This window comes from Manis javanica, chromosome 8 (assembly GCF_040802235.1).
Source record: "Manis javanica isolate MJ-LG chromosome 8, MJ_LKY, whole genome shotgun sequence".
Lineage (NCBI taxonomy): Eukaryota > Metazoa > Chordata > Mammalia > Pholidota > Manidae > Manis > Manis javanica.
In genome coordinates this window covers 90,413,068-90,437,361 of record NC_133163.1, presented here as the reverse complement: position 1 = coordinate 90,437,361, position 24,294 = coordinate 90,413,068, and the positions used below count along the sequence as shown (strand labels likewise).

General features: G+C 38.6%; 1 protein-coding gene and 1 long non-coding RNA gene across 4 annotated transcripts in view; one reads left to right on the top strand and one right to left on the bottom strand.

Annotated features, from left to right (window-relative positions):
• LOC108401649 (uncharacterized) overlaps positions 1–20,823 on the top strand; it is a 34,494-nt gene extending 13,671 nt beyond the window's left edge. The window contains exons 2-3 of the long non-coding RNA XR_005061484.2: positions 18,566–18,761; positions 20,686–20,823. This is a non-coding gene — a long non-coding RNA (uncharacterized lncRNA). The remainder of the gene's footprint in view (positions 1–18,565; positions 18,762–20,685) is intronic.
• BUB1B (BUB1 mitotic checkpoint serine/threonine kinase B) overlaps positions 10,774–24,294 on the bottom strand; it is a 48,479-nt gene continuing 34,958 nt past the window's right edge. For 2 of the 3 annotated variants that reach the window (XM_017667718.3, XM_073211625.1), the window contains exons 15-23: positions 22,112–22,383; positions 21,085–21,218; positions 20,653–20,793; positions 20,227–20,327; positions 17,742–17,891; positions 16,223–16,365; positions 13,575–13,746; positions 12,704–12,810; positions 10,774–11,322 (exon numbers count right to left, since the gene is read on the bottom strand). In XM_017667718.3, the coding sequence (XP_017523207.3) occupies positions 11,118–11,322; positions 12,704–12,810; positions 13,575–13,746; positions 16,223–16,365; positions 17,742–17,891; positions 20,227–20,327; positions 20,653–20,793; positions 21,085–21,218; positions 22,112–22,383 (1,425 nt within the window). In that variant the 3' untranslated portion in view covers positions 10,774–11,117. Of the gene's footprint in view, positions 11,323–12,703; positions 12,811–13,574; positions 13,747–16,222; positions 16,366–17,741; positions 17,892–18,019; positions 18,657–20,226; positions 20,328–20,652; positions 20,794–21,084; positions 21,219–22,111; positions 22,384–24,294 lie in introns of those variants that run through there. The other variant, XM_073211626.1, reaches the window with a different exon arrangement.

Here is a 24,294-nt window from a genome sequence, read left to right as displayed (position 1 = left end):
AGATTCCCCCCATTATCAAGTCCCCACCACATACCCCATTACAGTCACTGTCCATCAGCGTAGTAACATGCTGTAGAGTCACTGCTTGTCTTCTCTGTGCTATACTGCCTTCCCTGTGCCCCTCTCTACATTATGTGTGCTAATCGTAATGCCCCTTATTCCCTTTATCCCTCCCTTCCCACCCATCCTCCCCAGTCCCTTTCCCTTTGGCAACTGTTAGTCCATTCTTGGGTTCTGTGAGTCTGCTGCTGTTTTGTTCCTTCAGTTCTTCTTTGTTCTTATGCTCCACAGGTGAGTGAAATCATTTGGTACTTGTCTTTCTCCACCTGGCTTATTTCACTGAGCATAATACCCTCCAGCTCCATCCATGTTGTTGCAAATGATAGGATTTGTTTTCTTCTTATGGCTGAATAATATTCCATTGTGTATATGTACCACATCTTCTTTATCCATTCATCTACTGATGGACACTTAGGTTGCTTCCTTGTCTTGGCTATTGTAAATAGTGCAGCAATAAACATAGGCGTGCATATGTCTTTTTCAAACTGGGCTCCTGCATTCTTAGGGAAAATTCCTAGGAGTGGAATTCCTGGGTCAAATGGTATTTCTATTTTTAGTCTTTTGAGGAACCTCCACACTGCATTCCCCAATGGTTGAACTAATTTACATACCTACTAGCAGTGTAGGAGGACTCCCCTTTCTCCATGTCCTTACAATTTCTTAATGAAGTCTCTCACATTATACACTTAATAGTCCCCAAAGTAAGTTGCCTCATCTGCACCATCCAGGTTCAACTGGAATGACTGCTTACATCAACAGTGTCCCACTGCCTGGTTTTAAAAAAAGTCTTTTGGGGATGTGTTTGGAAAGGCCATGTAGCGATGAGGACCTAAAATTTTCATAAAAGATGAGGAAAGGTTTTTTCCTATAAACCTGAAATAGGAAAGGTCTTTCCTATAAAAGAAAAGATTTTTTTACTGATTTTGAAAAGCATAAAAAGTTTCAGAAACAAAGTCTGGGGTTCTAGAGTGTGGTAAAAATTCCCTTGTCCTGTCAAATTTTTTACATCTTTAGATTGCTCCCCATATTCCCTGCCCGTCTTGTGCTGTGTATAGAAGGTGCCTTACGAAGGGTTTTCTGATGGCTGTGTGGGCCTGTTGCCACCTGTCTACACTCATCACCACCTCTCATCACAGAGAGGTGCCCCCCACCATCCCAAGCCAAGGCAGGCTTTAGAAAGGATTAGTGGCAGGTGTTGTCACTGAGGCTTTGTGTTCTGCACTCCAGGGCTGGCACTACCTCAGCCCTGGGCTTCCAGGAAAGACAGGCCAGAGGTAGGGGCCCTGCCTTCAAGAGATTTTCCCAGGTGACTTCCTGCAGGGCAGGTGGGGTGCATGGGAAGCAGATGCCTCCAGGGCACCTGCCTGCCCTCCATGGTATTGGTAGTGAAGAGGGGGATGACCAAGTCAAGTCCTGGGGCTTCAGTGGAAAGGAAGCTGAAGGGCCTTGTCAGATAGGGATGCTCTGGATCCCTTTGTGCCCTCTTCTCCAGCCCTGCTCCCTCTCCCCTCCTATAGGGGCAGGAGGGGGCAAGGAGCCCAGGGCAATGAGGTATCCTGGTGGCTGGAGGGCAACTGGCAGGGGGACCCTCTCCACCATACTCCATGGAGTAGGAGAGCCTGCTGGGCTGCAGATTAGGGATTTTCTGCAGGAGCTCTTTTCAACAAAAGCAAATCGGGATAGCTCAGGAGGAGTTATGCCTTTTAATTGCTGCTGTCCAATACCCTTGCTGCTAGGCCACTGCGCCCCCGGCCTTGGTCAGAAAGCCCAGGGCTGTTCCTTTGCCTAGAAGCCAAGAGGGAGTGACAAGGCCTTCCAGTAGCCCGGTCTGGGCTGTGGAACCTTCCTGGATACTAATGGGCGGGGGAAGCAGGGAAAGGCAAAGGGACCATGGTCAGCCTGAGGGGCACAGGGATGATGCTCTGATACGTGGGTTTAGCATTCCTCATGCCTCCATCCCTACAGTGTCCCTGCCTCTGGGATGACTGGGGAAACAAGAAGATAGGGTAACAGGTGCTTAGCCAGAGGGCGGACAGGCCAAGAGAAGAGGCCAGTGTCAGCAGATGGCCTGAGAGGGCAAAAGGGAGGCACCATTTTGTATGGTCTTCCCTTCCTGCCCAATCCTTGTCATGATGACGCAGGGGACATGAGGGAGTGAGGCACAGATCAAAATCTCAACAGGATTAGGAGTGACCCTGGCTGGGGACCATGCCATCGACCTCCAACAGCAGGAGAAACAGGATGAGGCTTTCCTGCAAACAGCCTCTATGGAAGGCGCTGGAAGCAAAAAAAGAAGACTTCTGTCAGAGGAAATGGGTGCCCTTCCGCTCTGGCCATGTGGACTTAGAAGTGAGTTAGGCTGGTCCCAGGGGGACTCCAGGGGGCTGACCTCGAGCTGTTAATGCTCAGAAACTGGTCAGAGTCACAAACTGCAGAGTCCCAGTATGGACTGCCAAGTGTATCTTCTCTCTAGCAGAGATGTGATGGGCCTTTGCCATCCACCAGCCCCAGTCCACCAGGAGCAGAATCTTGACGAATCTCAGCTTCTGTGACAAGCCAGGGCTAGTGATAAATCTGGCAGCCCTGGTGATGCAAAGCAGCAGGATATGCGGAGGACACGTGTCGACAATGACTGTGGCTAAAAGCTAATCTTCTGGTCATAGTTTATAGGCTGTGCCCTGTGCTAAACCCTTGCTGGACTTAACTCATTCAATTCTCACAATAATCCAATTAATAAATCCATTCAATAAATACCTATTGAATACCTGCTAGGTACACAGCTCTGTATTGGTGCTGGGGATAATTCAGTGAACAGGGTGAGTTTCTGTCCTCAATGAAATTCATAGTCTAGGTAGGAACTATTATTCCATTCCAGAAAGGAGGAAACTAAGGCCTCTTGAAGTTGATTTACTCAGAACAGGGGTTTGAACCCAGGCAATCTGTTCCAGAGCACAGGATGCTTTTTGCTACCAAATCCTTTTTTCTTCCCACCACCACCCATGTGGCAGACACTACTGGTTCCCTCTCTATATCCATCTCACCTCCCTTCTTACTTGCTGGAAGTCAATTTACTTCCAGGTATACTCTCCTACCTGCACGTTCAGGGGAGGGCCCCTTCCCAGTGCCAAGCCTAAGGGTGAATTTTGATAGTTTGAACCCGTTTTGGTAATTCCTTTCCTTTGCCAGGGATTGATTTAGGCCCCTCTTCTCTTGACAACCCTGCCAAGAGAAGAGGGGAGGTTTGCTGGGAGGGTTTTTGGGCAGTTTTCTGGTGCTGCTCCATTGCTGAGCTTGGAACTGTGGTGGCCGGTGGTTCCCTCAGGGGACCAGCACCAACATGCTGAGGACGGCAGACTCGAGAGGTGCCAACAACTTGGGTCCCACATGAACTGCGGAGCTCCCGGCTTACTGCTAGGTGAGCTGACAGATATTCCTACCCCTCACTGTATCTTGGATTGTATTCCTGATTTTTGCATCTGAAAACTACCTGATACAGAGCAGCTCCGATTCCTGCCATGCCACCCCAGCCCACAGGGGCCTCACTTCCTCAGAGTCCAAACACACCTGCCCCACTCCTTTGCTCTTGGTCATGGTTTACCTTGAGATGTACTTTGACTTGTTTCTCTCTATATCTTCTTGGCTTTTGACCTGTAATATCCTGTTGCTCTAACTAAATTAAAAACTCCCTGAAGGGAGTGAGCATGCCTTACACTTTATATCCTTCAGGGTGCCTGTCATTAATGTGGAACCTCAGCAGACTTTAATAAATATTTATTGCCTAATTTTCTTTAACACATTCCAAGAAGTCATTTGCTGTCCCAGGGTGGTGGTGGTAAATGAACATGTTTCAGCAAAGAGTAAAACAGGAGTGAATGGGCTGCAGCTGGAGGCCTGGGTGAGTAACGCTGTCAGGCATCTCAGTGGGGGCTTAGATTCCACAGGGGTTCTACCAGCTCCGACAGCCTCCTGTGTGCCTGGCTCTGGGCTGGCTGCTGCAGAGAGACAGGAATCTGCTGTTTGCTACGAGCCAAGGCACTTTCATGTTCAGCAACCATATTGTGTTTTCGATTCTCACAGCGGCCTTTGAAGTGGGAGCCATCAGCCCTATCTTATAGATGGCAGACCGACCTGCCCTGAGCATGCAGCTAGTAAGCAGCCGACCTGTTTGACTTGAGCCCAGGTTTTCCAGTTCCTGAGTTGTTTATAGGGCTTCCTATGTTCCTCCTCCCCTTTTTCCTATTAAATGGTCGCCTTTTATCCATTGGCTCAGGAGAGGGATGTAGCAGAGCATGAAATAGAAATTGTTCCGAAAGCCTAAGCTCTAGCAGAATCTCAGGAAGACACTAAATATCTTGGCCTTAAATGGGGTGAGTAGGCCCTGCTCCGTAAGCCAGAGAGTCTTTGCCCCAGTGGGGAGAGGAAGAGAAAGGAGGGGCATGGAGGAATGAGATGCATCTGCAGGTGGCTAGAGAGAAGGGATCTGCATCCTGTTTCCCACCAGCGTGGGCAGCAGGGCTCTGCCTCATACGTTAGAGCAAAGGGGACCAGAGGCAGCCTTTTAGATTCTTGTGCTCTGAACATGGCACAGAGGCAGCAAAGGGCTGTACGCCAGAGGAGACCTTTTGGACTGAAGACTGGGGGCCAGATGGCCCTTCCTGATAGTTGGGCACTTGGCTCATCTTGAGACTGTCTTCTTTAAGTACAAATATTTGGTTCCCTGAAGGTCACTCCCAATAGAAACAACACATTTCCCCTTTAGATTACAGAACACTGCATTTCTTTCACCTATCTTTACTATATTACAGATTTAGCTATATTCTGTAAATTAATTCAAAAGATAGTAAGACTCCAGCCAACTCCAGCCAATTTACTGGAGAGGTTTCCAGAGAACTTTAGAACATTTAAACATTAGAACTAAATCAATACAAATGTTGAGAAATATCTGTGCTAAAAGCTTTGGTTCTCAACGCTCCATAAAGTGGTCACTCAGGTTATCCTTATTTTATAGAGGAAGACACTGGCTCAGAGAGTGTAAGTACCTTGTTCAGTGCCATACGGCCACAGACAGGATTCAAGCCCAGGCGTCTGGCTCCAGGGGGCAGCATTTCTCACCACAGGCAGGGAGCTGCCCTAGAACTGAGGCAGTTCTAACAGGCCCTGGGCCTGTGAAGTTGACCCGCTATAATGTGAGCACTACATGCAAGCTGTAATTAGGTTATAAAAAGACACATCTTGTCCCAAAGAGCTCCTGAGTTAGGAAAGGCATATACAGGTATCCGTCCAAGGCAGCTGGTGACATAATGCACCAGGCAAATGGTGCAGGTAGGAGCTATGGGGCTGCCTCCAGTGCCTTTACTGTGGAACCTCAACCCCTGGTCCACATGCTAGGATAATGAATGTATCTGTTTGAGTCCTGAACAACAGGCTTCCTTATCTGTTCAGCTGTGGGTACAGATGACCTGGAAAATCTCTCCTAGCAATGAACAAGCCAGTCTCTTTGAGGCTTCATGTGTCATCTTTTTCAATATTTTTATCACTTTATTCTAGCATTCCCAAATTTCTTTCTCAATTTACTTTACAACATGCTAAAGCAAACAAATAAATACATGTTCTTTTTTTTCAGATTTTATGGGTATTTGTTTTTATGAAATACCATTGTTACTTTTCTAATTGCAGGGCCTAAGCATTTAAATAAAATGTATCATGACTAGGCCATTAAGATTCAGCTACTTTGAAATTGCAGGATTTGCTGATTCACACAACTAAGTGTTTCAAATGAATGTGAGGCTGCATTAAACACACATGGGAAATAAAGAAAATACACATTTTGATGGAATAAATACACTTGTGAAAATAACATTTAACTTTGCAAGTAGTAAACAAGTCTATCATGATGTACAGTCAGCAATTACAATAGGTTAAAGAAACATAAAGTGACACACTAGAAATGAATTATGATTCGATGTACATCTCAAGTTGAGGATAGATTAATTTCCCCCTTATCCAAGGCTCCCATATAACTAGATTTTGAACTTGTGGCTATTCTTTCCAACATTTTAATTTAATACTGATTTTTTGAGAACTATGTGTTTATTTCTAAGGGTATATGAAATTACTAAGACACATAGTCCTCTGCTCACAAGGGGTTCGCAAGCCAGCAGTTTGACCGGGCAGCCACTATTTCCCATGGAGAGGCCAATTTGAACTTATGGGACAATATTGCTCAGCAGCCAAAAGTTCGCCACAGGAGCTTCTAAAGAGCAAGATTATTGGTAGTATGCTTTGATGGAAAAAAGTATGTTTATAGAATTTCAGTCTAAGTTCATCATTGCCTGTTTCTTTCTTAATCATGCAATGTCAGTTTGTAGAAACTCAAGTTTTTATATGAAAGCCATAAAATGTATTTTCTTTTGAAGAGAGTTGAGTTTTATGTAATTCAATCCCTTGTTTACAGATATAAGAAATTGTAATAGTAGAAAGGTGGTAATTTTAGAAAGCATATCTTGAATAGAAACATTACAAACACTTCAACACACATGAATTGTAACATACTAAAAATAGAAGTTGATATACATTATCTTCAAAGATTTAAAACGATTTCACTCTCTCATTTTAATTCCAAGTTATTCTTGCTTTTATATTTGGATGATAAAATTTCCCATTAAAAAAACCCTAACATTTACTAGGCTTTTTATTTCTTAAAATATAGAGAAGGGAAAAGATAACAAAAACAATGACCCATAATTTCTCAGCCTGCATTATCCCATTAGAGAAAAAAAAGGAATACATACACATGGTCAGAAAATTCAATGTTCAGAAAGGTATAAATTGAAAAGGAAAAGCTTTCATTCTCTCCTCTCTCTACCCCATACACTCTTCCTAAAGATAATCACTTTTCCCCCTTCAGGTTTTTTTTTTAAATATAAGTTGAAAATGTCTGAAATTCATCTTTCAAAGCCTACCTCAGGGTCTGCCATCTCTATGGACTCAGGCTAAATTGGAAAATGGGCCTTTAGAACCAATGCCAAGGCCCCCCAAATTCTACAAAAATGCTCTTGTCATCACCTTTTTAATAGTTTCAGGACTCCTATTTTCCCAGGGTCTGTCATGTTGATTATCCCTTTGGGATTACTGAGCCTTGGAAGCAAAGAGGACAATACAAACAGTGCTTTATATCCGAGCACCTGCAGTAATGTTAAGATAAATTCTAAAAAAAAAAAATTTCCCAGCTGAATGGAATATTTAAATTAACCAATATTACTATTGTAGATAGAAAAACAAAATCTAACATGGCCACCTCTCTCTCCCCTCCAAAGGAAAAAAAACCCCATAAACTCAAAACACCTTCTAATGATGTCCAAAGCACCTTCTAATGATGTCCAATTTGAACTCCAACTAACAATATGAGTGCGTTTCCCCTCACCCTCATCAACACAATTTTCAACCGTTTACTATGTGAATGATAAAAATCTCAGGTTTATTTTGCATTTTACTTAGGAATGAAAGTGAACATCTCATGTATGTTGGTTGTTGAAATGTTTTTAGTGGGTTGTTCATGCCCTTTGTCTATTTCTACTAAAAATTTTTCCATTTTTCTTCAGAGTTCTTTGTACTTAGGGTAAAACAGTGCTTTGTTCTCTAGGCAGTAGGGCAAAGTAAATCCTTGCTCTTTGGGAGTTAAATTCTGGTAGTAGGATACAGGGAAAAAAACATACACACACGCATGGGCGCGCACACACACATACACACATGTGAACTGGTGATAGGTGCTTTGGAAAAAATAAAGCAAGGTAAGAGGGATATAAAATAACAGCAGTGTGTTCAGGATGCTGTTTTGTCTAGAATGGCCTCTCTGATAAGGTGGAGATTTGAGAAGACACTAGAGGGAAATAAGGGAGTAATCTATGTGAAGATACAAGAAAGAACATTCTACACGGAAAATATGGCAAGCAGAGAGAAACTCATTGGCATATTTAAGGAGTAGCAAGAAGGTAGACAGGATAGAGTGGAGTGAGCAAGGAAAAGGAGTCAGGGAAGGGATCAGTAAATAGCGGGGTCAGGCCTGGTAGGGTCTTGTAGGCTATGATAAGGGCTTTGGATTTTGGGTCAAATGAGTCTGGAAGTCATTGGAGGGTTCTGACATGACTAGAGGTCGGTAGTTTGGGGGGTGGGGGCAAAGCATAGAGATGAGATATGAGACCTTGAAATAATGCAACTAACAGATGATGCAAATAATTTTTCCTAGTTTGTTTTATGGTTTTTCTTTTTCCTTTGGAGGGGAGAGATAGGTGGCCATGTTAGATTCTGTTTTTCTATCTACAATAGTAATAAATAGAAATCTTGTTTATATCTTGCTTTTATGTCATACAGGCAAAAGATTATAGTCATCTAGTATTTTATATGTTCATCTTCTTACATTAACTTTTGGCCTATGTAAAATTTTTTTGCAAATAAGCAGTGAAACAGGCAAAACTACTGGATATGTATGGCTATGCACTTTATTCTCTGTACAAAGGTATAGGGCTTGAAACCCAGTCACGCTGCGGTGTACCGGGAGGAACTAACTGCCAGAGTGAGGAGCCTTTTTCTGACTTGCACAAAGGTACTGTATGAACTAGGGCGGCACTAGTGATGGGCTCAAACTCTAATCCATTGTTTCAACACCAGTTAGTGGATATCCATTTCTCCCCATACTGATTTGAAACGCCACCTTTACCCTATTAAATATTTATAGCTTCTTGTGTCTTTGGTGGAACCAAAGACCTCATTAAGATTGAAGTTCGCCTTATTAAAATAAATTTTAAAAAGTATCTTCCTCGTTAGGGAAGTCTTAATTTTAGGAGCCAGATTAGAAGCAAATTTTGGCATATTTAGGAAGAATTGGTGCAATTGGAGGAAGAATTCCTCATTTCCTGATGCAACAGAAAAAAAGCATTTCTTTGCTGTCTTTACTTAAAGACTTTAGCTTAAACACATTAATTACTAAGAGTCATTTTGAAGAGCCCTGTACTAAGCCTCTGAAAGGCTTTCTTATCTACCTTCAGATAATAGTTCAACTAACAGTCTAAAGTCCTACTACTGTAGGAAACCTTTTTACTTGCAGATCCAGCTTGGGCATCAGCGAGAGCACTCTGACTTGGGTAGAAGCTTTCTTACACAACTGTCCTTGGGAGGATGAAGGCTCTATCAGTGGAAGAGGATTAGTGGATGCACACTATGTGAATGGTGAGGCACCATATATTCCATGGTCTCTTTTCAAACAAAAGCAAAAATCCTGCCTTAGTAGACAAGCAATAGGAACCATTTTCAGCTTCTGCCAAAACAAAGAGGCTTCCTTCTCCCAAGACAAACAAGTGTAAAATAAAAGGGAAATGGACACATGCCCACTTTGTGGTTCTATGCTTAGGCAAAGAGAAAATTAAGAGATCATAGGTCTTAACTGGGCAGGTACTCTTTTCTCCTCTCTGCAAAGAAAGGTAGGGGTTGGAGTGGATAGGGAATGGAGGGAGAGGTGGCAAAACTGTTGAAAGTTCTCTAATAAAGTAGCTTTCTCAGATTTCCCCCCGGCTCCTCAGGGTGGACTTTCAAAAACAAAGCTTTACCCAGAGTGGAGGTCTGTCAGCCTTGCTGTAGAATTCACTAGATGGTATAAGTCTATGTTAAGAATTAAATTTATCAACCAGTCTCAGAGTAATAACAATGCATCTAAGCAGTAGATTGAGAAACCAGGGCAGAGGGGTAGAAGGGCTCGATTACATAAAAGATACAGTCTTGTAATTTTACATCATCTGTTGTACAAGAAGCAAACATGAAAATGTTTGTATTGAAAAATTGTATTTTGGTTTAGAGAAAAAATTTCTCAGTTGAATTATCTTTCAGATCCAACTCATGTTTACCATATATGCTTAAATATTTTTACTTGAGATATACTTAAAATTTTCTGCTGTTCAGCAATCTTAGAGTAGTAACACTAACAACTAGAGTAAAAATTTAAAAAATAAAAAAAATCAGGTATCAGCATGGGGGCATACTTGATAAAATTTTGATATAGATATGAAATAGGTCATTTTCATTTTTCCCTTTTTACCAATTTTCTTCCCTATCCCCATGCTTCTATTTGGGGGCGTCTAATGCTTCATCTAAACCTACTCTTCCTGAATTATTCCATGCTTCAAAGTTACCTTTTAATTCTGACCTTCTTCCTCTTCAGATCTTCCAAATAACAAAACCCCCTTTTATTCCTTCCTCTCACAAAGTCATCCTTCACATAATAGAATGGTGATTATTCCATTTCTGAAAGGTTACTAAACCCCACCCCAGACCTTTACTTTTCCATTCTAATAGTCACATTCCTAATTAAGAGAAATAGTAGTCCCAGTACCACTAGATTACATAAATATACCAAGGGGCTTGGTGGATCAAAAAGGAAAACATTAAAACATATTGAAAACATAAACAATTTTGCCACTTGAAATTTAAGAAAATTTGGCCTTGTGTAAATCATTTTATCTACTCTTCAATCTAGATCACTTAGTGGAAGCTCAGGAATATCTAAAGGAATGGTTGGCTATTCTGTCTTCTTACGATCCTATTATACCAGTTCCAAGGCCAAGATATATTAATTTCCATGGTTAAATAGCTCCTGTCTACAAAATCAAGCCATTTTTTATTATCTTAGTTGGTAAAAAGTAGATGAGATGTTAAAAGCACAAATTTAACAAATTCTATTTTATTATTTACAAAATACATAGTGGTCATAAAGGTACATGTCAGAAATTATAAGGGAAAAGTAGAGGCAAATGAAGTAAATGACAACAAGGTCCCATTCATATGGAGTCTATTTAGAATAAAACAGTTCTTCGTTAAAGTTGGACAAGACCAAGAGTAGGTACATAGCTGTGTAAAAATGCCAGTTACCTAGAAACATACCTCTACCAAGAAATAGAAATGTATTGGTAGTGTATCTAAATGTGTCCTAAATTAACTTGTAACATATACAGGTCCAGTGTTCCACAACACCACCATGGGGTTTTAGGCAGGATCTGTGACAGCCTTGATTATGTCTCTTGCAGGAAGAGCAAAGCCCCAGGGCTGAGTAACTTCCCTAGCTTCCATAAAGCTTTGTTCAGGTGACTTTGGAATGTGGTGTCAAACACCCCATTCATTTCTGCTGCAAGTTCCCTCAGAACAGACACTGTGGACTCATCACTGGCATTCAGAATCCGCACAAAGAATTTATTCCACAATTCACCAGCTTTTAGCCTAAAAATATATAAAATCATTTCCATCAAGATTACACATATAAAAGAGTTCTTCCTGTGTTTAATGCACTGGCACAATTATGCACAAAGATGAATTAAGGTAATACTCTATCTAGGGTTAGAGATCATTCAAATAATCCTTTGAAAGCCCAGTTTGGGTCTAGAAGAAAAAGACTACCATAGTGGGAAAAGCCATAATACAATGCACATAAATGGAAAGAAAGTATCTCATCTGGATTTATAAATTTCCTCTGTGTACCAAGGTGCAGCACTTCTCTTCTACAAATAGAAGAAAAATGAATCTTGCTCCTGTCCTCTAACTTCCTAAGATCTATGTCATTAGAGACTACAGCTCCCTCTCTTCCCCACTCAGTGGTTTATTATCTTCACAATCCTTTGAGAATCCTAAGCTTGATTACAGTAACTGCTTAAGTTTATGATGTTTGTACTTTTTCTTTTTAATCAGAGAAGCTACTATTATTATGTAAGGCAGGGCTGTTAGACAACTCCAACTGACCCCACCTGTTTCATTTGTCTTAGACTCACCTAGGACCATACCCAACCGGAGATACCTGCATCTATCCTATATGTCTTACATTTTATTTCAAGCCTATTTTTAAAGATACATTGAAGATAAACAAGACTGGCTAAATTCTGAATTGATAATAAATAAAGAAAAAAATATAATTCAATTGTTTGGAAGGGGGAATGTAGAAGAAAGGGTGTTAAATATTCCACACTGTTTTTTTTCAAACCAAACATACCAATAAGTGACAGTCTGGCAAGTTTACTCTGGGAATTTATAAGCTGTAAGCTGAAGTGGAACATGATATATTTAAAAAGTTTTCTGAGCAGGTCTGAGGTTCTGAGACCAAGGAGCTCTTACTAGGAGAGCATTTATTTCTTTTCCAAGGACATTCATTTTTCTGCTTTGGTTCCACCCATTCATTAAGTAAATAATAGCCTAAAATTAGCATATAATTTAGAAATTTAACTCTCTTCAAGAGGTGCTTATTAACTTTTGATAACAGCTATTAAAAAGGGGTACAAAACTAGTATCAATTGGTTAGAAAATTGTTTTCACAAAATGTTTCTATTAACACTTCTGAACTGAGAAGCTTCTGTATTATAGTTGCAGACTAAAAGATACATCTAGGTCCTGAACGATGTTTGAGGTCTGAATAGTTTGATTCTTATTTTTAATTAGCAATTCCTTTCTCCTGCATTAGGCACCCCACTGATATTCTAGTGAAAACTGGTTGAAATTAATGGAATCATGGCATTTGGACTAAGGAAACTAAGACTACCAAAGCAAAGAGAGCACCCAGAAGGAAGAGAAAATAACTCAGGCAGGCAAAGACCCTGAAATCGCCAGTACTTACTCAGAAATATTTTGGCTAAGTTTCCAGAGGGACCCATCCCAGAAGACCTGTAGGTGTTCCTTGAACAATAGTAAATGTGCTAAATCTGCTAAACCAAACAGATCTACCTGAAATCACAAAAAGCACCATCAGCTAAAATAATTCTCTGCCACCATCACAGCAGTTTATTTATGTAGGAAGTTGAAAAGTCTTATAGCACTTAACTAAGTTTATTTTATGACATGTATTTTAGCGGACTGTTCTTTACCCTTACAGTATAGGGACAAACTCCCCAAAGAAGTGATTGATAGAGCCAATTCAGGAATTATCCTTAAAAACACAAGATGACAAAAATATCTGGACTGTCAATTCAAACTGTAGACCTACGGAATCTGCATGGACTCCAGCTATGATCTAAATTGGTCCACATGACTAGTTCAGATTCATGCTACATACTCAGTCAGCAAATGCCACTGGTCCAGAGCTGAGTCAGAAGGAATTTTTGCATATAATGCCACTGTATAAAATACTTTACATGTGTCCTAGTGTTCTTTTTATATACATTATTTAATTCTCACAACAATTCTAAGTACACAGAGCAGATTGTTATCCTTATTTTACAGAGAAGATAATAGAAATGACTTAAAAAAGATCGGATAAGTGGTAGAAATGATCCTGACACTTAGGTTAATGAGTTAGTCATGTGTTTGCACGTGTATGTGCATAGTCTTCAGTGTTATGACAGAAAAATGGTACATTTTGGTTGACTTGGTGATATCTGAAAACTAGGTCATCTGTTCCAAGATACAGTGTCAGTAAACACTAGCTTATCTAGATAAGAAAGAGATTAAGAAACCCTCTCCATATTAGCTCAGGCTTGTTTTACACTTACCTGATAGGGAGAAGAACAGTTAGCCAGAATCTTTTGTCCTTCCAGGATCTGTACAGTCCGAAAGCCGCTGAGGGTAAAAACGTCTAGCTGCACCCTAAGGTCGACACTGTAGGAAAAGTCCACTATCTTCAAAGCTTCATTGTTCTTATTACAATCATAGGGATCGTGAATTCTAAGCCCAGATTTAAGAGAAAGAGATAATAAAAATAGGCCATGAAAGAAGCTGCAGAGCTGGTCTAAAAAAAAAAAAAAAAAAGGTACTGCAGGTGTCTTAGCTATGCAAACAGCTCCCTCCAGTGGTTAGTTATAAAAATGCACCTGTAGGAGCAGGGGCAGTGTCTACCCAAGTGGGGAATGTTCAGGCTTAGTTTAGTGACACAAAGTGTTATCTAAATCATAGTGCATGGCTACCACAGAACATTAATCAGGTTTTCCATATTATATATAGCAAGTACTAGAAGTAGAGTGCAGGCCTCTGCCTTGTATTGTACACATCAACTCATACAATAGCAATGATTTACACACAATGAGAATTATGATGGAGGAAATTAAACTTTTATAGGTGTCATAGCCCTTCTTGTTAACTGTTATAGATTAGGCTTTCCAGGTGTCACTCAGATTCCTCCTTCCCAGAGTTTAACTGAAAAGAACAAGACTCTTTTTTTTGTAAACTGCTATTTGTATAACGAACTATTCTGTTTCTATTAAACTAACACCATATTCCATTTTACTCATATCTGTAATTCCAACCCTTATTTCTTAAAAAAAAAAAAAAAACCTTCATAACACTAATTCACTATTGATTAATTATATTTTCCTTAGGTTTACCAATTCCGTGCAAGAAAGCTACTCTCCAAACTACTGGGAACTATTTATGTAACAGAAAAGAATGGATTATTTTTATGCATTCTTTTTGTGTCTCTATTTTTCCCCTCAAATCCCTGAATGTTATCAGTGACAGGTCTTGTATTTCTAAATAATTTGACTAATCCCATCACATACCTTCACAGCACAGAATGATCTATCATTTTGCTTTAAAATTTACAGTTGCTACCATTTTTCCTTGGCACAAGATGCAACATTTTTTTGGTCATCATAAAACTATAATTCCCAAATATTTTAAACCTGGGAGAGGTAGGAAAAAATTTAAAAAGTAGGAAGTTCTCCTAGCTGATTGTCCACTCACTGTTATCACAAGGAAAGCATTCCACTTTTTTGGCTCTCATTTTCCTCACAAAAAATGTGTAAAAACTGCCTTAAATTATTTCAAAAGGCTCTTTCAATCCCTTGTGAATCTGTATGAAATTTCTTATCAAATTTTATAAGTGGTGGCAAAGTAAAAGGCAATGTCAATTTGACACTATGTGGAGTCCTCTGGTGACTGCGAGAAAGGATCCTGGAACACACAGTTCACCTATGCCCAGTTCCAAAACAGGCTTAGAAAGTCCCTTTGCTTACAACTTCCATAGCCCTGAGAACTCTAGCACTTATCCTCTGAGTTTTCCAATGTTGTGAAATAGGCTGAAAATAAAAACTATACCAGGGGTTCTCACATCTAGAAACAGAAAAATTTCTTGTAGACACAGCAGCCAGGGGAATACAGCTTGCATTTACTTGGTTATGGGGGAAATAGAGGTATATAAAACATTCTGAAATGCCTGAGACCTACCTGCACAAAGACTTATCTCATTCAAAGTACTATCATGCCCTGGATGAGAAATGCTGCTATGTTATGCCTGGGGAAACCTTTGTGACTCTACTATCTCAGGAAAGAAGGTAGGATGCTCAAGTTCTTTTGGTTATAACTGCAGAAATACATTGTGGGTTCTCTTAATTTCCATGCCAACTGTGATTGGAGTCTAACTCAGTTCTTTCTTACAGATTAAGTAGTCAGGAGAAATGTAAAGAATGATTCTAGCTTTTAGTACATACCAATGATCTCAGAGAGAAAGTTAACTGCTTACCCAAGTCATCAGGTTGGGGCAGACAAAGCATCTTTTAAACCAGACTGCTTTGCTCAAACACTATGAGATCAACGATCACTAAAATGGTGTGCTGGCCTTACAGTCCTTATTATAAAACAAAACTTGTGGTTGGTCTTTGCTCTGTTCATGCCTCAATGTTTCCTATATTTTCTCAGTTCTTAGTATTTGGACTACATTTCTTACTTCCTGTTTTGCGCTCACCCTTGAATCTGACGGCTGACCTGGGTTGAATCTGAACACCCAGCCCCTTTCTTTGGCATGGTTTGTATGTGCACTCTGGTTGTACCCGCTTCTCTTGGCACCTCGATTTAGCCTGATTTAAGCTTTGGTCTTTGAAACTGAGCAGTGCCTTGGCTTTGTTAGGATAAAGACTAAATAATCTACTTCACATTCCTCCAACTATTCATATTTTATATCTCTTTTTGACAGGAATCATCATAATACTCAGAGTGGTTAGTTCTTTCTCTATTAATGTATTTTCTCAATTTTTTTCCTTTGAATTACTGAAAACTATTTCCAATCATTAATTTTTAGGGAGCAAATATTCTCTTAACATACTGTGTTATTTATAAATATGGCACTTCCAAAAGGCAAAACAAACTAGAACCTATCTTTGTTTTAAAAGAGAGGTGACAGAATCAAAAGAGAACAAAAAGGACCAACCTGTTTCTAAGAATCAGACTCCTTGGACTCAAGTCACCATGGACTATTTCTGCTTTGTGTAGTTTCTCCACTATTGTCAAAAGGTTATAAACAATCAACACAGTTATTTCATGGGTGATAAATTCACTGTGTTGAAGAAGATCCTGAAAATAGAAGGACAGAAAACTCACTATTTCTTAAGTTGAGGTGACAGTTGACTTAGTATCTTGCTGACTGCTGCTCTGTACTTTTCCTTGTTCTCTGCTAGAGCTTGGGTTCCTCTGTAGGTTGAGTCTTGGTCCCAGTTTTAACAACACTGCTCTTTTATAAGATTGTTTGTAAAGATTTAATGAAGTAATGGATGAAGAGCATCAAGGATGAGCCTGGCCCGTAAGAGGTACGCTATAAATGGTAATTTAAAAATACCCTTATTCCATCATTTTAGAGAATTCATATTACCATCAAAATATGCAGCAAAATCTTAAACTCCAAAGAATAAAGTGATACATTGTGTTTGGGTTCTAAAAATAATCCATTGGAGGTTAGCATAGATAAATAAAAGTGGTAAAAATGGACCATTCCTTACATAGGAACTTGGAAGTCCCCACTCTGTCCTAATTAAGTAAAAAGCTGAACAGACTGAAAAATCAACAACTCTTCTAGAATCTGTTAGAATAAGGGGACACCTCTGCCAATCCCAACTTTGTGAGTTTTACCTCTAAGAGCTAGACTAGGTTCTCACATTAAATAACAGAAAATTCCTGGCATGCTTCTGGCACAGGGAGGGGAAAAGGAGCCATTTTGAAATGGGCTGCAGCACTGTTCTTTTTAAACAAGCCCTGCCCTCAGGGGTAACGAGTTAACTAGAACCTAACCTGTGGGAATATTATCAGAGTCTAAGTGATCTGCGGGAAGGGAAATACTTAAAGCCAACTCACTCTAGCTGTCCTGTCCCATTAAGGTGGGAGAAAAAACCTGAGAAACACTTGTGAAGTTCATAGCCCAGAGGCATGGGTCCTCTATGAACAGTAGAAATCGAAGGACTAGACAGTGCGTCCCCTCCCCTCACGCGTATCACCACATTGTAAAGGCCAATTTACAGCAGTTCTTTTTACTCAAAACATCATTTCTGGCTATCAAGAAAAAATCGCAAGGTATTCTAAAAGGCAAAAAACAGTTTGAATAGACAGAGCAAGCACCAAAACCACATATGGCAGGGATGTTGGAATGAACAGACTAGGAATCAGTAATAGGAGTGCCCTGAGCTGATTACGAGCATAGTTAGATGACTGCATCATTGCCTAATTCTGTCTACTTTGTATATATTTGAAAATTGACATAATAAAAAGTTTAAAAAAACCCAAAGAGGTTCTTGGTCAAAATAACTTGGGAAAAGAAAATGATTAACTCTTTTAATTTGTAATTTAATTGGCCTATCTCTAGAATATTAACAGGAATTTTGAACTGAATTCCATTGCTCAATGGAGCACAAATCTCTCTACTTGAGAACTTCAAATAATGTTTTTATAGTATTGCAAACCTGAAGAGTGAAGCAGTTTATATATTGGTACCAAATGATACAGCCATCTTGGTATTGATAACAGCTGCACAAATGATCACACTCCTCACTTAAACGTTCCTTTAACTTGAGGTTGATATAAAAATCCCATGGGACAGGTTGAGAAGATACCTGTAAGAGATTATATTTTAAAAATAAGAGCAATTAGAATCTATGGTTATGGTTAGTAGATTGAAAATATTCTCTCTAGCCCTTTCAATACACAAACAGTATTAATAACAAAGGGGGATAAAGAGATACAAACTTCAAATTATAAGATAAATTAGTCATAGGAATGGAAGTACAACACAAAATATAACCAATAATATTCTATCTTGGTGTGGGAATGGGGGTAACCACATTCATTTGTCAAGCAGTTAGCAATGTATTAATTACTGAATCAGTATGTTTGCATCTGAAACCAATATAATATTGTATATCAACTATTTTATGATAAAATAAATCACACTTAAATATCAAATAATATTAAATTTACACTCCTCTATTTAATAAATTCTTTTCTTAAAAAAAAAAGAAATAATAGTAAAGGGATATTTTAAAAGCCATAGTATTTAATAAAGGACACAGCAGCAACAAAATGTGGACACAGAAAGAGAATAATAAGAGGTAACAATTCACTTAGCAGACCCAAGGAAAGTCGATTCTAGCAGAGGAAAAAACCGAGTGCAATCTAATTTAACCACAAGGCCGTCCATCTCCCTATAGTATAAAACTGGTGGCACCAGTTACCTACAGAAGTAAGGGTGAAGGTGTAGCTAAAACAGGAATGTCTGAACTCTTCACAGAGGAAGTTAGACCGTGGATGTCTCCTCTTGCTCCTGTAGCCCAGCCTGGCCAGCTGCCTCTACCCCATTCCAGAAGACCAGTAGTTTGCTCCTAGAGAGTGTAAAACAGAAGACTTCTGGACTAGAGGACAGCAGACACTGCTGAGGATTGGAATACCATATGAAAGAAAGGGAAAAAAAGCTTATATATCCAATGGTAAGTGCACTTTCCCATCCCTTCAATCTCTAGACTAATTTCTCTGCTTCTGCTTTCAGGAAGCTAGCAGCCAGGATTATATGCTCCAGACAGGAAATCAGAAGTTTTCTCTGAGGAATCTGATCAGCTCAAGAGGAAAGACCTAATGGCTGGGGGTTTCTAATAAAATAGTCAAGTGAGATCTTCCTTGAGTGACGCCCACAGCCATCTTATACACAGTTTTCAACTAGCTTTTAGAGTCCCACACTTTAATATAAACAGGCAAAGACTTGAAGGAAGCCTCTAAAAGGAAACACAAAGATCAAAACAGACAAAAGGCAACAGACAATGCAGGAAGAAAAATTTATAGCATCATCAATATACTCAGAGAGACAAGGAATATTCCATGTTTGAAATGAAGGACAGAATGCTACAAAGAACAAAATTCTGAGAATAAAAAAGAGCTCTTGAAAATTAAAAACATGACAAAAGAAATGAAAAACCCAACAGAAAGAATGAAAATAAAGTTGACAGAACATCCCAAAAAATAAAGCAAAAAGACAAAGGGATAGAAAACAGGAGAAAAAGAAAAGATTTTAAAAGGATCTGTCCAGGAGATCTCATATCCTAATAAAAAGAATTGCAGCTGAAAGAACAGAGAAGACTGAGAGGAAGAAATCATCTTCTCAGAACTGAAGGAGTTTCCAGGTTGAAATGGCCATAGAGTATCTAGTATATGGGTGACAAGGAGACTTTTACCAAAGCATGTAATTGTGGTATTTCAGAACTCTGGGGACAAACATAAGATCCTATGAGGATTTGGAAGGAGGGAAAAAATAGTCTCATGCAAATAATAGCAACATACTTTAAAAGCGAGGTTAGAAGCCAGAAGATAATGGAGCTGATCTTCAAAATTCTAAGGAGAAAAGGTTTTAAATGTAGAGTTCTAATAATCAGCCAGACAACCAATCAAGTAAATGTGTGGAATAAAGAATTTTCTGACAAGCAAGATCTCGAAAAAAATTTACGTGCATCCTTTCTTGGGCAACTACTAAAATATGAGTGCTTAAACTAAGAGAGAAAAAATGGGATCCAATATCATGGAGCATTCAATTTAAGAAAGTGTAACATGAATCCCGAAGATGAAGGAGAATGGAAATTTCAAGGCAATACTGTGTCCATGTGTGTCAAGCCTAGAATGTAATTTGTCCAGACTGGAGCAGGCCAGAAAATTTCAGGAGAGATTTCCTCAAAGAGATAAAACTGATACAATACTTAATATATTAAGAGATTTACACAATAGCCTCTCATTTTTGATATCTAATCCTGGCATATAACGGTGAGTGATTTCTTGATGCCTCAATGACTTCCCTACAAAGAAGCTTATAAATTATTAGAAGGATTTGATGGTACCATGGGGCCACAGCTTCCAACCACATTATTTTTTATGAGGTAATTGAAATGACAAAAAAAAAATGAGTCCCACCTTTATGATGGTTAACTCTGCAGAGTTTCTAGGCGTCACCCAGAATAATTTGTAATCTTCACATATTAGATATTCTTGTTTAATGCAATAGTCCTCATTACCTGTTGAGAAGGTATGATTCCATTTAGAAATCATATGGATAGCTCTCTAGCTTTACTTCCCAGTTTATGGGCTAAAGGCATTTTATATTTACCAGCTAGTAGCATCTAGAATTCCTTTCTCAAAATTATTTGTTAAAAATTGAAAAAGGAGAAGACAGAATTTCTGCTGTTACTGGGACATGAACTTATCACCATGTCAACTTCTATAATGCTGTTTCTTATAATCTAGAAATATTTGTTGGGCTCAAGAATCAAGTTCAAATATAAATAATCACTTATTTGTTCACTGTCATATACAAAAGAACATGCATTCAATGATACTTACCTAATTCAATTTCCTTTTCTATTTCCAACTTAGGTATTGGCTTATCTTCTACAAAAAACTCTGCAGAGGCACTCAGCTCCGTTAAGGATTTTAGTAATTGTCTACGATACTGTGAACACCAGGGTGACTGAGTAGGGTTGTCTGGGAGGAAAAAGTTGGAAAACAAAAAACATCACCTAAAAAACTTAAAATGGGTATTATAACACAGGAGGGAAAAAAAAGAAGACTGTGTGATCAACACTGCTAACCTAACAATACTTTTCCATCTCAGGTCTTAATGACACTCTGTTCAGTTAGTGCTAATTTATTCCAGAAATTTCACAATTTACAGCAACTTTTCTAGAGAATAAAAGCAGCTCTGTTTGGAGATAAATAAATGTTTACTAGACATGGATGTAGATATTGGCTTACAAGTGGCCTTTAGGAACATACCTGTAGTTTCATTAGTAAGCTCTAGTTTCTCAGGAATTTGAAGACATTTGATGGAGGAGGTGCTTGTAACCGAGGCTGAAGATCCGGAGAACCCAGAGGAGTGTGTGGCTTCGCAGCTGTCTTCAATAATTGGGCTGAAACAACCACAAATGAGTCAGTCCTCATAGGGATAATATATATGAGCTTCTCTTTGTAATGATTTTATTTGCTGTTCAATAGTCTCATTTTTAAAGCCTATTATTTTCCTTAAACAGAAAAAGATTCATAATCAGAATCTAGGTAATTATTTATCCCAGCTGACAAGGAATGCCCAGCATTAAATTTCTGAAATTACGCTTTATTTACCCAATCTGTAGCAAATAACCACTATAAGTTTATTCTAAACGATTGAGAATCATTGACTAAGACACTAACTTTCTTCCTGTTTATCCTTTCCCTGGACTTCTTACTCTTTAACAGAAGATAAAAGAAAAAGGGACACACAAATCACTCAAGGTGAATACTTGCTAGCAAACATGATAAAAAGTTTGTGAGGCAGAGTCTCAAGATGCAGTTTTTAAAGCACAAATTGGAAATTAAAGAATATTCTTAAAATTGGAATTAGTTTGTTTAAATTAGCTGACTTTTAAATATGGGTAGATCACAAGGTTTAGTCCCTGGCTCTTTATGCCATTCCCTTCTACTATTCTTTATTCAGTTCCAACTCTTTCAAAAGATACTTTATTAAAGGGCAAAAAAAAAATGCCCCCCACTCTCCCAAACAGGTACACTTTGCCAAACTTTCTTCAAAGATACCTGGCCTTAATCTCATAACCATCAAACTTTACTTCTTCTAACCCTCATGTTCAAATCAATTACTAAATCCTATTGACACAATTTGGGGGATCTCTACTGTCATGTAATGCTCTTAGCAGAGTACCTGGCAAGTGGTAAGAGCTTGATAATTGATCACTATAACTGACAAGCACACACAGAATAAGAGAACACTCAAACAATCTCGTTTATGTAACCTATAATCACCAATCACCTCAGCTTCTTGATGCTGAGAGTTGGATTAAATATAGTGCCACAAGTAGTCTGCTGGTCCTCAGAGGTCTTCACGTCTAGATCTTCTGGCAACAGTCTCCCAGGATCAGAAGGGAGATCCTTCAAGGATATTATGTCATGAAAAGGAGTGGATACAAAACGAGCTGCTCTAGCGAAGTCACAAGTGTCTTCTGGGTTAGGACAAATAGTTACATTCCTGAAACCTGTGATAATAGCTTCCTCACTCAAAGGCTCAATTCCTGTAAATTCATCCTGAAATGAAAACCATGTAAAGTTTAGCTGAAATATTTCAATATTTCATATAAAATGGCCTGTCTTTTTACTTATAGGTACACATATTAGATAAGTGATTTTCAACACAGGGTATAGAAGTAGCATATCAGAATCTCTAGGGGAAGGCAATTTTAGAAAACACATCATAATGTTTGAGGAAAATGGTTCTGTATTATGAAAACAGCAAACTATATTTCATTAAAAAAAATATAACACTGTGAGGATTCTACACACAAAGGGAAATACTGGACAATTTTTTTCTCCCCAACCAATTTCACCCAAGAACTAGGGGACTAATACTGTTTTTCTTCTGGCTATGGCCTAGAAAATGTTCTGATAATCTGCAATCCTCCTAGCTTTTACTTCTTCTATGCCAAATACTTAAAAAGTATAAAAAAGTTAAAAAGATTTAAAACATGTCTTTGTTTTTAAAATACATGACATGCATACAGTTTAAAAAAGTCAATAGTTTAAAGGGAAAAATAGTGAAAAAGTTTCTCTCCCACACTTCACCCCCCATCTCCACTCCAATCACTATTCCCCAGAGGCAACTGGAGTTATCACATCCAGCTGGTAGGATACATGCCCAAGCATAGTCTATGCATTTAAAAAAGGGACTTTAAAACAAGTGAAATTATAGCATATATGCTACTATATAGTACTCTTCTTCATATTTTTAGTATATTTTCTGTGCTATCAAAAATTCTTTAAAAACATGATGGTTACACTGTAGGTCTATTAGAAATTCACCAACTTTTTAAGGTTATTCTGTTTTCTAATACTATAAAACTATTAAAAATATCTTTGTACATGTACATCTTTAGGAATATCTTAATTTTCTTAGAAATAATTCCTAAAGGTAGAATTATTGGGTCAAAAGTTTATGAACACTAGGGTTCTTTTTACATATTGCCTAACTGCCCTCCTTGATTTTGGTACTACTTTACACATTTATCTGCAGTATGCCTAAGTGCTTATTCATTTAACCCTTGAGGATACTAGATGTTAATTTGCTAGGTCATTACCAATTTGACATACTTTGGATTTCTGACTCAATGTTAATAAGTAGAGGTGAGAGATACATCTAGAAGAAACAAAAAAATGTAGCTAAAAATCATTAAGATTAAAGTAAGAAAGATGTCTGTATTCTAAGAACACATTTTATGCAAGTACTACTTATGGCCCTATTAGTTTAGACTTTTAAATATGATCTATTTTTAGGGGAAGAATTCCGGTAGGTACCTATTAAGATTCAAGTAAAAGGTTTAAGACAAAAAAACTCGATTAAGATTGACTCTTTTAATAATTCAGTCCATCCCTGATCAGCTGAACCTAGAACCACTGCCTCCAAATTCAGCCTATCTATCCATGCTCTCTGGTGTTATTCTCCACAACACAGTATGTAAATAACTACTCTTACACATCATTATCTTGTTGTAGCGGTCTGTGGACTTCCAGAAAGTATTGGGAAATACCTGGGAAAGTATTTAAAACAAACAAAAATACATGCTAATATTTCATTACGGGAAAACCCAATTCAGTAGAGCTGAAACAGGGCCTGAGCACCTACAGCTATAAACAACTTCCTAGTCTTTTCTGGGTTGCTAGAAATATTCTACATCTTGTTTTGGGTGGAGATACATGTAAAAATTCATCTAGCTGTACAATTATTTGTGAGATTTAGAGGAGGTAAAATATATCTCAATAAAGAAGTAAATAAAAAGAAAAGTGTGTTTAAAAACGTTTCCCTGAGTGATTCATTTCCTAGGATGTGGTGAACACACTGCTTTAAATCATTATAACTACTGATCACGTCTCCCTTTAAAAGCCTTCAAATTAAAACACATTCAATTCTTTTCAACCTCAAGTTTCCAGATGCTGGTTTGAAGT